Here is a 13817-nt window from a genome sequence, read left to right on the forward strand (position 1 = left end):
CGGTCACCGTTTAAATTATTCAATTTTTTTTTTTTTTTTTTAAATGACAGAAAACGTCAAATTTTTGTTTTTGAATGCAATTATTTACATCATCATCATCATCTGTAAAAATTAAGTCAGGTGTAAAAACTTGGATCGTGAGAGAGAGAGAGAGAGAGAGAAAGAGAGACAAAAAAAGTTGGACTTTCTTGTGTCAAAAGTTGTTTTGTTTATGTTTCATCAATGCAACAAACGTTAAATATTTTTAAATTTAAGAGTTTTGAAACATTTAAATTTTTATTGTTTTTATTGTTTTGAAACTCTCTCTCTCTATTTTTCTCGAAAATGTTTTCCTGTATTTTTTTGTCAAGTCAATAATAATAACAATGGGGTCAGTATATATAAATCAAAAAAAATTTTTTTTGTTTTTTTTTTAATGTCTCCGCATAACTGTTTTTATTATTATTATTGTTTCAAAAAAAAATATATATACATTGTCAATAGTATTGCAATTTAATGATGAAAAAAAAAGCAGAAGAAAAAGTTTTTTTTTTTTTATTGGTTGCTTTCGTTTGTCGGTTTTGATTATTTTCATTGCTCCAGTGATGCGTAACCGCCAAATTTAATTTCGTTCCCGAAAATAAATTTTTTTTTTTTTTTTTAACGTATCGGTTTTACTCCCCGAGGGAAATTTTTTTTTTTTTTTGATGTTTGATACGAGGAAAAATTGATACGATCCCCTCTCCCTCTTTTTTTTTTTTTTTTTTTAATAAATATTTTTAATAATAAAAAAATTTTTCTTTTTTTTTTTTTGTTTAGTTAAAATTTAATTGTAATTTTTTTGGAAATTTTTTTTAATTGTGACCTCAATAAATTATTTAATTGGTACATAAATAAGCAATAAAGAAATGAAACTATTTTTTTTTTCTTAAATAGAGCAATTAGCTTAATTTTACAGGCTATTAAACTTATGTTCCACATTTCTGCTGACACGACGCAAACGATCACAAAAGCTCATTCAAATACAATTCGACTCGTTATATTTTCATTGAATATTTCTACGGTTTCATCATTTTTTCTTTTCACATTGTTGTGTCCACGTGGGTTTGTTTTGAATCGGGGAGGGGAAAATTTTTTTTTTTTTTTAATAATTTATTTCGTCGTCGCGTGACGTAATGTTTTACCCGAGTTTTTTTTTCTTACGGGAAAGTTTTTTGCCCTCCCCCCTCTCATTTTCCTTCTTATTTTTTAAGAAATGAGAAAATAATGAAAATCTTTGTGAAAACCTCTTAAAGTTGATGAAGGTGGTGGTGATGGTGGTGTCGGTGTTAACGACGGCACGAATATTATTAAACGAAAGCCATTTAAAACAATTTTCGACGACGAACTAAAACATAAATTACAAGTGAAAGAGAGAGAGAGAGAGAATGAGAGAGAAAGAAAAAAGGTACATTTTTTTTTTCTTCTTTCGAGAGTTATTAATTTACGTGAAACTTGCAATTTGAAATTTTAAACCTCAATTCCAGCAGGTTTATGAACTTTTTTTTTTCATCTCTTCGACGCATTGAATAATTTTTTTTTTTTTTTAATCGAATGTATATAAATTCGATTCGGCGGCACTGATGAAAAGAAAAACCGCGTTTTCCATTTTCTTTTTGTGTTCTTTTTTGATAAAAACGTGTTGTCAGATCGATGAACGCGTTCATTAATTCTACGTTTTATTTTCTTTTAATATTAATTTTTCGCTTTGATTAACAGTTTTTAAATCTTATTATTATTATTTTTTATTGTTTTTATTTTTTTTTTTCGTGATTAATTCTGATCACGAGTTCGCGACATACGCACATGTCTGAACATATTCAATAAAAATTTAAGCCGTGAATTTTTTTTTTTGTTTAAATTTTCACGTTCGTTTTGATTTTTATACATACGACGATCATCGATTAAGTAGTTTTAGAATGAAGCGAACGGATTTTTTATTTGTCGTGGAATAAGAACGAGAATGAAAATGTTTGTCAAAATTTGATTTCGTCTTTTTTTCTCTGTTATGTTTTGTTGTTTTCCTTAGAGCGTTATGTTTAAACTGTTTCAAAGTCAATTACACAACCACGTGAACTGTGTGTAATTATTAAATAAGGCACAGGTCAAAAAGTTTAAATTTGAACTTTCGAGCACAATGTCGTGTAACTGTTTAGAGAAAAAACAAAAAAACAAAAAATTTCGTTCAGTTTTGTTTTTTGTTTTTTGTTTTTAGTTCTTTGACTTTATTGTGTTTTAAAAAAATAAAAACTATAAAGATTATAGTTATGCAGCGCGTAGTTTCATTTTCTGTTTTTTTCTGTTTTCTTTTTTCCTTTTTTTTTTTCCCTACACATTAAAAAACCTTGAAATCCCAGCTGTTTTCTTTATTTTTGTGTGTTTGCGTTTGTTTCCCCTCGTCTCGTACGAGTAGTGGTCGTCGTTTGTTGTTGTTGTTGTTTTACGTCCTGCTGTTTTCACTTTGTTTATTATCGTTATTTTAATTAATATACAATGTTAATTTTTCTTATATAAAGAAATATTTTAAATTCTAAAATTTATTTTCTTTAGTATTTTACGATTCGTCGATTAATAAAAAATTTAAAAAGCGTTAAAACAAAACAAAAAACAAAGTCACGAATTATTAAGTTCGCCTTTTGACCTTTTCTTATTATTATTATTATTTTGTAATTTTTACAATGTTTTTGTTTCGTTTTTAAAAATTTTGCTACGATTAACGGGTGAACCGTATCTTTGTTTAATTACAAAAATAAAAAATTTGGTCCCCCCCAAAAAAAAGAAAAATGTATTTTTCAAAAATTTTTCTGTTCTCATCACCGTAAAAAAAAGATTAAAAATGCCCGAAGCTTTCTCTCTTTCTCTCTCTCTCGCTCTCGATCCGTAGTAAATCACGATGTGGAAAAATATTTTCACAACGAGCTTTCAGGTTTTTCTCATGCCTTAAAAGAAAGAAAAAAATAAATAAATAACGATGTTAATATTTAAACAAAAAAGATTTTTTTTATAAAAAATGATTTTAATGCCAAAAAAAAAATTAAGAAAAGGTAGTGGAAAATCCAGTCGACTCATTCTTTTTTTTTTTTTCGATGTGTTTGTTTGTTTGTTTGTTTTGTGCTTTGTTTAAAAACATAATTTTTTGTTTTGTTTTTAATTTTTTAGGTATGGCAGCAGTTCAATCGAATCAATTTGAAAGTCTCGAAGTGAGAGAATCCGGTAGGGCGTTGAAAATACAAACGGATAATCCTCATCTAGTCAGCATAGGAAGCGAAAGATTAAGCACGAACGTAACATGGCATCCGTTGCCAGAAGGTATTTTATTATTATTATTATTTTAAAATCGAGCGGAAAAGGAAATAAATAAATAAATAAAAATTTGGTAATGAACTTCTCGCAACCCAAAACACACACACACAAACACACACGGTTATATATATTTTAGTAAAAAAAAAAAAAAAAAGTTTTTTGAATTAAAGCCAAAATGAAAGTTTTTTTCACTGTCGCCATGTTGATGATGATGATGATGATGACCCCTGCCGGAAACCTTTGAATTTTTTCTTTCCTTTATTTTAATTCATTTATAAATAAAATAAATTATTACTTAATATTATTAATGACATTTCCGACGTGTAAACCGCCATTGTTTACGAATGTTTTTTTTTCCGACAGGAATTTATTTCGATTTTTAAATTTTAATTTTTTTTTCGGGGGGGAGGGGGTGGAGGAAGGTTTAATTTTCTTATTTAGTTGTTTTTTATATAAATAAAATCAGAGTTCGAATGGGAAACAGAAAAAAAAAATTTTTTTATTGAATGAAATTCGTTTCAATTTATTTGATTGATGGTTACAATTATTTATTGTTATAATTCATTAGTTTTTGCTGTCGTCACATATTCATTAATTTTTTTTTTTTTTTTTTTTTAATTAGTATTTTTAATGAGTTGGAAAGAAGAGGAGGGAGGGAGGAGGAGAGAGGAAGGAGAGGGGACGGGATATTTTTTTTTCTTGTAATAATCCAGTTTATTTCTCACTTTTTTAACCTAAACTTTAGGTCATACATAAACGGCGGGTAAATTGTACATAATTACGACATTAAAAAAAAAAAAAAAAAAAAAAAATTACGGTAGTAAAAGAGGTATTTTTATAAAAAAAAAGTAAGTGTTAATTTGTATCGGTGAACTTGAAAAATTTAACCGGAGGCCGGTGTCTCTCCACCCGTCTCCCCTCCCTCGTCTCCCCTCGTATTTCTCTTCGAATTTTTTTTTTTTCAAAGTCAATTATTAGGTTTTATTCAAATTTAATGCTTGGAGTTTTCAAAAAAAAAAAAAAAATGTTTTTATATGAATTCATAGGTTTTATTTATCAATGGTTTTCGTTATTTGGGGGGAAAAGGGGGATGGGGAGAGGGCGTGGGGGGAATGATAAAAATAAAAATGTTTAGTCGGTTTGTTTAAATAAAGAAAAAAAAAATTTTGTCTTCTTCTTCTTGTTTGGTATTTATTTATTTATTTATAAATTTTTGTCATTAATTCGTAGGAAATTTTTTTTTTTTTTTCCTTGGTTATTTGTAAATATTTTTTTCGATCGTTATCGTAAATTAAATTTTTATTTATTGATTTATTTATTTATTTTTTATGTAAATAAATAAGTAACGAAATAAACTCATAAAAAAAAAAATTATTTTTAGAGTTGCAGTCACGATTAAAAAAATTTTTTTTTTTTCGAATTTCAAATTTCAAATGATATTTTTTCAAGTGTGAAGAAAAGTATCAAATATTCTTTTTTTTTGAAATTAAATAATAATAATAATAATGATAATGGTTGTTATCATATTTTCACAGGTTTTTTATTTTTTTTTTCTATTTGTTCAAGGCAAGGTTACCATGGGCACGAGCTCAGAAGTTGATATTGTACTCAGAGGAACTGGAGTTCAGCCCAAGCATTGCGTGATAGAAAATCAAGGAGGTGTCGTCACATTATATCCCATAGCTGATATGACGTCGGTAGACGGCCGACAAGTTACTTCTCCTGTTCGTCTTCGACAAGGGAGCATGCTGTGCATCGGACGTTCTAATTATTTGCGATTCAATCATCCGGCCGAAGCTAATTTGATGAAAGAATTTTTTCCAAACACTAGAATTTCAATGGCGGCACCCCTGAATTTTTTCGGAAACGGAGACGGTGGTCAATACGAGAAAAAACCACCGATGCCTCCGTTTAGAAGGTCGAGAGATTCGTTAGAGGAAGCGAATGGCGGGAGTTCGGAATCGTCGTCGATGAACAACAAACAAAACAAATTCGAAATGTTTTCTTCGAATTCCGGGAAAAACGTCAAATCGATTTCTCCAAAAGTTTTCCCTCCCGGAAGTGCCACAGTCAATTCTCCGGCTGCAGCCGTTTTAGGACATTCGCGCATTCCGAACGGACTGCTAGCGTCTGCGGATGCCAAAAACAAAAACAGTTTCCTTTCACTACCCGTGCCTTCGGAAAATGGAACTCTCGATTACGTGGAACCGCCCATTCCTCAAACAATATCCAGCTTTCCTCAAAAGCCGTCACTTTGTAATTTTTCACAGACTTTGTCGAGTCATCAAACGAACGGTTCGGTGACGCCGGAAAGTGATGCGGAAATGAACAAAGTTCTCTCTCCAAAGGTTCCTTCTCTTCCAAGTCCAGCGTTCAATAGGAATCCTCCTTACGTACCTGATAAGTTTCATAGTATTACGGGAAACGCTTTCGTAACGGGACGCCCGTCTTTTCCTCCCTACAATGCCAGAAATGCCAATTCCGCACAAAACAAATCCTTTCAAAATAAATCGGAATATTTTGAATCGCACACGAATTCGTCTTCCGATTCTTTCGCATTCAACACGACAGGAATCGAAGACTCATCTTCGTCATCATCCACAAACAACAGAACGGATTTAAATTTGTTTCAGGTATGATTCAACCCCCCCCCTCACCCAGCCCAAATCTTTTTCTTTTTCTCTCTTTTTTTTTTTTTTTTTTTTAATGCAAGTCGATACTTGCACGCATAACATTTAATTTTTCTCTAGATGGTTTTATTTCTTTGCTCAGGTCAAATTTAATTTTTTTTTTTTTTTTAATTCTTAGAATTTAAAATTTTGTCGAAGTTTCGAGATTTTTCGCTTATATTATTCAATTTATGCTTTTATACGTGAATTTTCAGGTTCGTTACTCAAATAATAAGCAGGATGAAAAAACAGGAGGACCGGAAAAACCGAGACTGGACGATATTTTAAACATGTGCGCCGAGTACGAAAGGCAAATTCAAAACGAGCGACAAACAAAAGTTGTTCCGACGACGCCCACGTTGCAACAAAATAGGTTCGTATACCTTAAATATATTTATATATATCCTAAATTAAAAACTACTACTACTGGAATGAATGTTTTGATGTGTGCGAATTCTATGATTCGGTCGTAAAAGGAATAAGGAAATTGTAAAAAAAAAGATGACAACTATTATTCTTAGTCTACATTTGGCGGGACATGCGAACTGGAAATTTTTTCTTACAATGAATAAAAGAGAAATGTCATGGAGATGAAATGAAAAAAAAAAATTATAATTAAAAAAGAAAAAAAGAAAAGAGTTTTGAATAATTAAGTGAAAATGAATTTTTTGTTTTTTTTTGTTATGCCATTAAAAAAAAAAAAGAGGAAACTACCGTTGGTTGTGTCGGGAGCGTGTGCATATATGCGAACGAGTTGAAATAGAGCATCATCATAAGGCATTACAATCAAACAAAGGAAAAGTAATTTAAAACGAACTTTTACGAGGTTGAAAAAAAACATTAAATATTTAACAAAAAAAAAAAAAAAAAAAAAAGAGGAAAAAAAGGCAAGCACGAGATTAAATTGTCCGTGAATATTATTATTATTATTATTTTTGGTCATTTTCTCTCTCTCTCTCTCTTACGATTTTCTTATTACCGTTGTGCGTGCGTACGTGCGTGCGTGCACGTGAACGCATCGAAACGTCGATCGAATCACATATTAAAAATCGATACCGCAAAAAATGCGTTTATTATTTTCGTTTTAAACTTTGAGTTATTATTATTATTATTATCAGACTTGCAAGTGACTCTTTGTTGATGCTGTAGAGAGAGAAAGAGAGAGAGAGAGAGAGTATACCTGAGTAGTTGTAAAAAAAAATTGAGGTTTTATAACTTGAATAATCGTCGTAATTGCGAGCGTTGGTTATCGGCTCATTAATTAAAACCCGATCAGGTTCGTGCGTTTAAAAATCCGATAAATCTTGGCGGTTTCGTTCGCCGCGAAAAAAAAAAAAAAAAGGAAAACGAAGAAAGGTTACCGAAAAAGGAAAGTAATGGAAGGTTTCTCTCTCTCTCTCTTTCTCTCGCTTTATATTTAAAAAAAAAAAAAAAAGCGTAGAATAAATTTACGTAAGTGAAATGTCCGAAAAAAAAAAAGGAAACAAATGATGGGTTGAAAATTTTTTTTCGGGGCGAGGTTAAATATTATTATTATTATTATTATTATTATTATTATCATTATTAATATTCGCCGTTTATTTTTCGAATAGTATATAAGGAAAGGTAGCCGTCCGGCCGGTCAGCCACACCTTTGCCTTTTTTTTTTTTTTTTAAGATGATAGATACTAACTATCCTGCGGGAAAATCTAATTCGTTTCTTTATAATTAATGGTATATACCATTTTCACGGAAAGCTGTTGTGTGCGTGCGTGTGAGTGCGTGTGTGCGTGTGCGTTATTTGCTGAACTCGTTTCTTACGTACTTATTTATATATATATATAAATATATAATTTCAATATTAAATTACGGTTTATCACAAAAATAAAATAAAATAATACGTTGTATAAAAAAACAACAACGAATTTTATCGCGGTTTACATCTGAATTTGTTATGGATTCGTTTTTTGTATAAAAAAAAAGTGTTTGGAAAAAACTAGAAGGTAAAAATTTATTTATTTATTTATTTATTTATTTACGTACACGTTTAAAGAAAAAAATTATTAATATGGCGTCCGCGATTGTTACGTAACAATTTGTATATCTTTAATTTCAATTAATTATACGATCGGTATATTTTCTTGTTATTTATTAACGAAGGGGCCTGCACCCGTTCTGCGTGCGTGTGCGTTCGGATTGATGATAAAAAGCAACGGTTTTGTCGTTATTTTGCATTTCGTTTGTCGACAAACAATTTTTCTTATCATTTTTACCCGCGCGTTTCATAATCGCATAACATTAATAATGAATTTCTATTGGTTGAAATGAAAAGAGATGGAAAGTTTTGAACAAATTTTTTTGTTTGTTTGTTTGTTTGCTTGCTTGCTCGACGAGACTTTTTATTTTATTTGACGAGTCGAGTACGTCATTGTTTGTTATGTTTATTCAACGGTGTAGTTATCTGTAATGTGTGTGTGTGTGTGTGTGTGATGTCTCCTCGGCTGTCGCGGGTATCATTCTTTAATTTTTAGTCGTTGTCATGCTTCGATGCAGGCAATTAAAGTGCGTGCACGGAAACCGACTTTGTTTTTTAAATCTTTTTAATTATTAACCGTGTTGAGACTTTTGTTGTTGTTGTTGTTGTTTTTTTTTTCCTGAAGGTGGCGTACACATGTTTTGTGATCGATCGATTGATTGATTAAAAAAAAAATTGTATTTATCGATTTATTGATCTTTACTTTACTTGCTCCCGTTTGTACGAACGTAATTTAAAACGAGTTACGGAATTATTATTATTATTTTTCGATAGGAAAACTCGCGTGTGTGCGAGTGTTTGATTGACTGTTAAAAACTTGAAATTTTCAATTGAAAATTATTTTAAAATAAAGTGGTTGTTCGTTTACGTGATGACATTTTTATTAAATTTATAATTTTAAAAAAATGAAATTTAGATAAAAACAAAACGAACGAGGTAATAAATAAAGTAAGAATAAAAAAAAAAAAAAAAAAAATTAAAATGATTCATAATATTAAGAGCAATTAAACGCTAAGCGATAAAAAAAAAGAAAAAAAAGTCGAGTATAAATTTAGTCTTAATCACATTTTACATACAATAAATCGTAGTTTCAAAAGCTTTTACCGAGGTTACACGTTTATTTTATTTTAGCAAGTTAAGATGTTTTGATAAAAAAAAAAAAAAAGGAGGGGGGGCAAAGGAAAAGTCTGCTTTTAAAATTTAAATTAAGAATTTATTTTTTACGATAATTTTATTGTTAATGACAATAGTAGTGATAATAATAATTTTTACACGCTTCTTTGCGATACGTTGATCGCGATTGTTCTTTTTTTTTTTCTCTCTCTCGTAATCTACCGGAAGTTTGTCGCAATAAGTTTGTAGTTTTTTTTTTTTTTTTTTTTTTTTTTTGGTTTTTTCTTTAAGTTTATATTTAGAGATGTTAATTTTTTGTTTTTTAGTTTTTTTTTTTTGCATATATTTAATTTCAGAATCAAAACGAACGGTTCGCTTCCGAGAGAAAAACGAAACAACGGTTTACCTTCACCTTTGGCAGGGAATTCGGATGACGAATTCGGTCAAGTATTCACGTTCGACTCGCCGAATTTGCCGAATAATTCGGGATATTGCCTTTACGATAACGTTCACGTGATCAACGGCGTCCTTCAAAGCGAAAGTAATCCAGAATCGTCTCGTTTGCACGAAAGTTCATCGAACGTCGTCGAAGGACAGGAACAATACGATATATCGTCGGTCGTGAGCAAGCACGTGTACGTTGAAAATACCCTCGTTATAAATCCTCAAAATCACGAAAAGGTTATACCGCCACAAAGTCCTCGTACAAGAATACGAACGACCGTTCGGGATCAATCGAAAGAGGCAACCAATCACGCTCTTAGAAAATTATCAGGATTTGACGATTACGACACGGCAGATCCAGTAAAATACAGGGATATTTCGCCCAACATGCAAAATAGAAAATACCTTACTCCGAGTCAACAGTTGAATAAATTCAGCAATTTAAATAATTTAGTTTGTTCAGACCAGGAGACAATGGAAAATTTCAAATTTATTTTACCCCTTGATAACGCCAAAGATTTAACGGATTTGATGACTTCGCTGGAGAAAGAATTTTCTGCCACACTCTCCGAATTGGAAGAAGCGGATAAAAACACTGGAGGAATTACGGAATTGACGAAGAAAGAACAGATGATGACGCAGAGAGAAGAATCATGGGCAAACGACGAATTAAACGACGATTTGCCAGAATCCGAGAGGGACATACTCAGAGTTAAAAATAATGAAAATGCCAAAGAAAATTTATGCGAAACTGAAAGTTTTCTAAGACAGAAAAAACCTTCGGTCGATTGGGGAAAACTCAAAGTGGAAAAATCTACGCTGTTGGGTATCGTTACTAGACTGAAATCGGATATTAATAATTTAGAACAACAAGAAGAGGAAGTACTCAGAGAGGTAAACAGTTAAATAATTTCCGTTGAAATCGTCGTCATTCTTTTTTTATTTATTTATTTATTTATTTTCAATCGTTGTTGTTTCAGATTAAAATGGAAATGGCTCTTCTCAACGCTGAATATTTATCCGAAAAAGAAAAGCAAAAATTGGACGAAGAAAAACTCGATTCGCTGAGAGATAAGCAAAAACAACTCGACGTCGAAATAGATCAGTGCAAGAGTCGAGATACGGAAACGCAAAGGAATTGCAACGAAAGAATAATGGAATTGAAAAAAGAATTGTCGAAAATGGAAGAAAAGCTGGGAGAGGAAAAAGAATTTTCCGAAGACTATAAAAATTCCGTTGAAAAATTAGAAGCGGAAAGGAAATTGTTCGAAGACATAGAATTCAAGCATTTGGAAGAAGAAGCCAATTGGTTGGCGACCAAAGATGAACTTCAGAGAGACGTGAACGAAATAAGTAAAAAAATAGACGAGAGAAAGATGAGACTTTCGGAACTCGAAGATCAGATAAGAGACGTTGAAAAATTATCGCAAAAAGAAAGTAACTCGTTGGAACTTCAAAAAATTAAATTACAACAAAAAATGGAAGAAGCCAGAAAGAAATTAAAAGAATTAGACGTTAGATTATCCGCGGAATCTAATCCGGATAACATTTCCGGTTCTGAAGAGGTAATTTTATCTTTATTACAAATAAAAAAAAAATTGGTTTAATGATTTTAGGGGTTAGGATTATAAGTGTTTGTTAAGTTTGGGTAAAGTGTTACGCGGTAATCGTTGTAATTATTATTATTATTATTATCGCCGAGATTATCACTTCATGTCTGATTACGAAAAGAAATTTTTTTTTTTTTTTTGTTAGGGTTCCATAAATTCAAAAGACAATCAACGTTCGAAACGTTCTCAAGAGGATTTAGTCAGAATTAGTAAAGTGACGTCAAATGCGCCCATCGATGTTGGCAAAACTGGATCACTCGGAAGGAAAACATTAGAATCGTTGAAGGAAATTGAAAAGAATCGACAGTTGCACCTGGCTAAACAGGGTAAATGTTATTCAAATTTTCACCAGACCGTAAAGCTTAAATGGTAAAGAAGAAAGAAAAAAGAGGGAGGGAGGGAGTGAGGGGAGGGGAGAATGAGGAGGATGCAGAGCCGAAGATTATTTAAAATCTTGGAGTCGTGTCGTCTTTAAAAATAAAAAAAAAAAAACTTTTAATTGGCGGTCGCTCAATTTTTACATAATATATGGCTTCCTTTTTTTTTTTTTTTTTTTTTCTTTTTTTTTGTTTTTTGCCAAAGACAAATAAAAAAAAAAAAAAAAAATGATTGTTAATAGGTAGTCACGTTATCGAAGAGGAGAGGAAAAGAGTTGAGCAATTGAAAAGAAGAGCACAGGATGAAGTTAGAGCACAGTGGGAGCAAAGTCGTCAGAGAGAATGCAATAGTTTAAACAGCGTCGGGAGCGAAGAATCCAACGTCACCTGCAGCGATCATCCAACAGAAAGGTATTATGCACATTTATTGGTCAATACGACAGATTAAAAAGAAAGGATTTCATTATTATTATTATTACATTTTGTTCAGACATTCCATGACGTCAAACTTGACGTCCCAGATCATAATGATTGAAAAAAAAAAATTTTTTTTTTAAATGTCCAAAATGGAGAAAAAGTTTTAAAAAATATTTAGATTTATTATCATTATTATTATTATTATTATTATTTCTTGTTTCTTTCTCTCTCTCTCTCTCTCTCTCGTTGAAAAAAGGAGGGGTTTAAAATGTTTTTTTTTTTTTTTTTTTCAATTCGAAATTTTTCTGTTTTTTGTCAAATTTTGTTTTTGTTGTTGTTGTTTTTCGTTGCAGTTGTTTGTTTTCTTGTTATAGCTTTAAATTATTTCCATCGTTTTTTTTTTTTGGGGGGGGGGCTACTTACGTGCGCCGTGTAACATCCAAAATGTAAAAAAAAAATTTTTTTTCTTGTTATTTTCCAGTGCAAGCAGTGACGACATTGAAAAGTCTTTGCCTGGAGCCATTTTATCACAAGACGCAAGAAGTTCGGCAAGTTCTTACGATAAGGTAAGCCAATCATCTTTTTTACTGTATGTATGATTGTTTCAAAACTTTACGCGAAAAAGTACGAGAACTCACGAATGCGAACGTTTTACCAAAACTTGATTAAATATCGCGAGACGAGGGCGGGTATGGGGGATAGATGGGAGGAGAATGGGAAGAGCGAAAGGAAAAAAACCGGAAGACGGGTTATATTTCCGTTTCGAACGAACGGAAAGGGCCGGAGGAAAGGGCGATGGGGGGGGAGCATGGCAAACACTTTCCCAAACCAGGCACGGAAAATTATTTTCTTTCTTTGTCTCTTGAACGAAGACAATATTTCGACCGCCGAACGTAATTTCGAATTCGATTAAAAATTATTTATATCGTTTATTTAAATATTGATTTAAGATTTCATTTTATCCATCCATCTATTTATTTATTTATTTATTTATTATTATTATTTCGTTACAAGTTTATCAATCGAATTGAAAATTTTGGAAGAAAATTTATATAATAATAATAATAATAATTGTTGAAACGTGTTCGAATCGAGTTTTCATTTATTTCGAAACGATTTCTCTCTTTCTCTCTCTCTCTCTCTCTCTCACTCATTCGATCAAAACTTTTTCTTTTTCTTTTTTTTTTTTTTTTTTTACAAGAGAGTGTCTTAATTTTTTACTTTTATTTTATTTAATTTATAATTAATTAATTAAAAAAAAAATATGAAGATGAAAAAGTTTATTTTCCGGTCCACGTGTTTGTTTGAACGAGAAAAAAAAAAAATTCGAGAAAAACGTTTTTATTACGTAAATGATTGATAATAAAAAAAAAAAAAAAAAAAAAAAAAATTGCGGCGTCGGGAGAATCTCAGCCAACAAAAAAAAAAAAAAATAAAATTTTTTAAGTTTGAAAATTCCGATTCGGATTTTCCTTTTTTTTTTTTTTTTTTGTTGAAATTTTTCGCGTAATTTATTTGAATTTTCCTATTGAAAAAAAAAAAAAAAAAAAAAAAAATGGATGAATCGATGAAAAGTTTTTTTTTTTGTTTTTCTCTCTCTCTTTCTCTTTCTCTTTCTTTGTCTTTCTTTCTCTCTTTCTATCTCGCTTCGATGCAAGTCTTGATTACTAAGTCTGTTGAGAAAATTTTTTTTTGGTAAAAAAGAAAAGTTTGATGTCGAATTCGCGTTTTTTTTTTTGTTTTTTTTGTTTTTTTCGATTAATCGATTGTTTGATTCTTTCTTTTTTCCTTTTCCCCCTTCCCCTTTCCCTCATAAATCGTAAGATGATGGTTTTTTTATAGTTTATGAAAA

General features: G+C 30.9%; 1 protein-coding gene across 1 annotated transcript; it reads left to right on the forward strand.

Moving 5' to 3' along the window:
* Positions 1–3179: 3179 nt before the first annotated feature.
* Phum_PHUM058240 (uncharacterized protein) lies at positions 3180–12564 on the forward strand (the record flags this gene model as incomplete). Its single annotated transcript, XM_002423380.1, has 10 exons — positions 3180–3327; positions 4888–5725; positions 5792–5954; positions 6230–6363; positions 9474–9976; positions 10250–10455; positions 10542–11126; positions 11317–11497; positions 11791–11959; positions 12447–12564. The coding sequence occupies 10 exons, from the start codon at positions 3180–3182 to the stop codon at positions 12562–12564; spliced, it is 3045 nt and encodes a 1014-aa protein (XP_002423425.1).
* Positions 12565–13817: the final 1253 nt, after the last annotated feature.

This window comes from Pediculus humanus, genomic scaffold (genome assembly GCF_000006295.1).
Source record: "Pediculus humanus corporis 1103172107406 genomic scaffold, whole genome shotgun sequence".
Lineage (NCBI taxonomy): Eukaryota > Metazoa > Arthropoda > Insecta > Psocodea > Pediculidae > Pediculus > Pediculus humanus.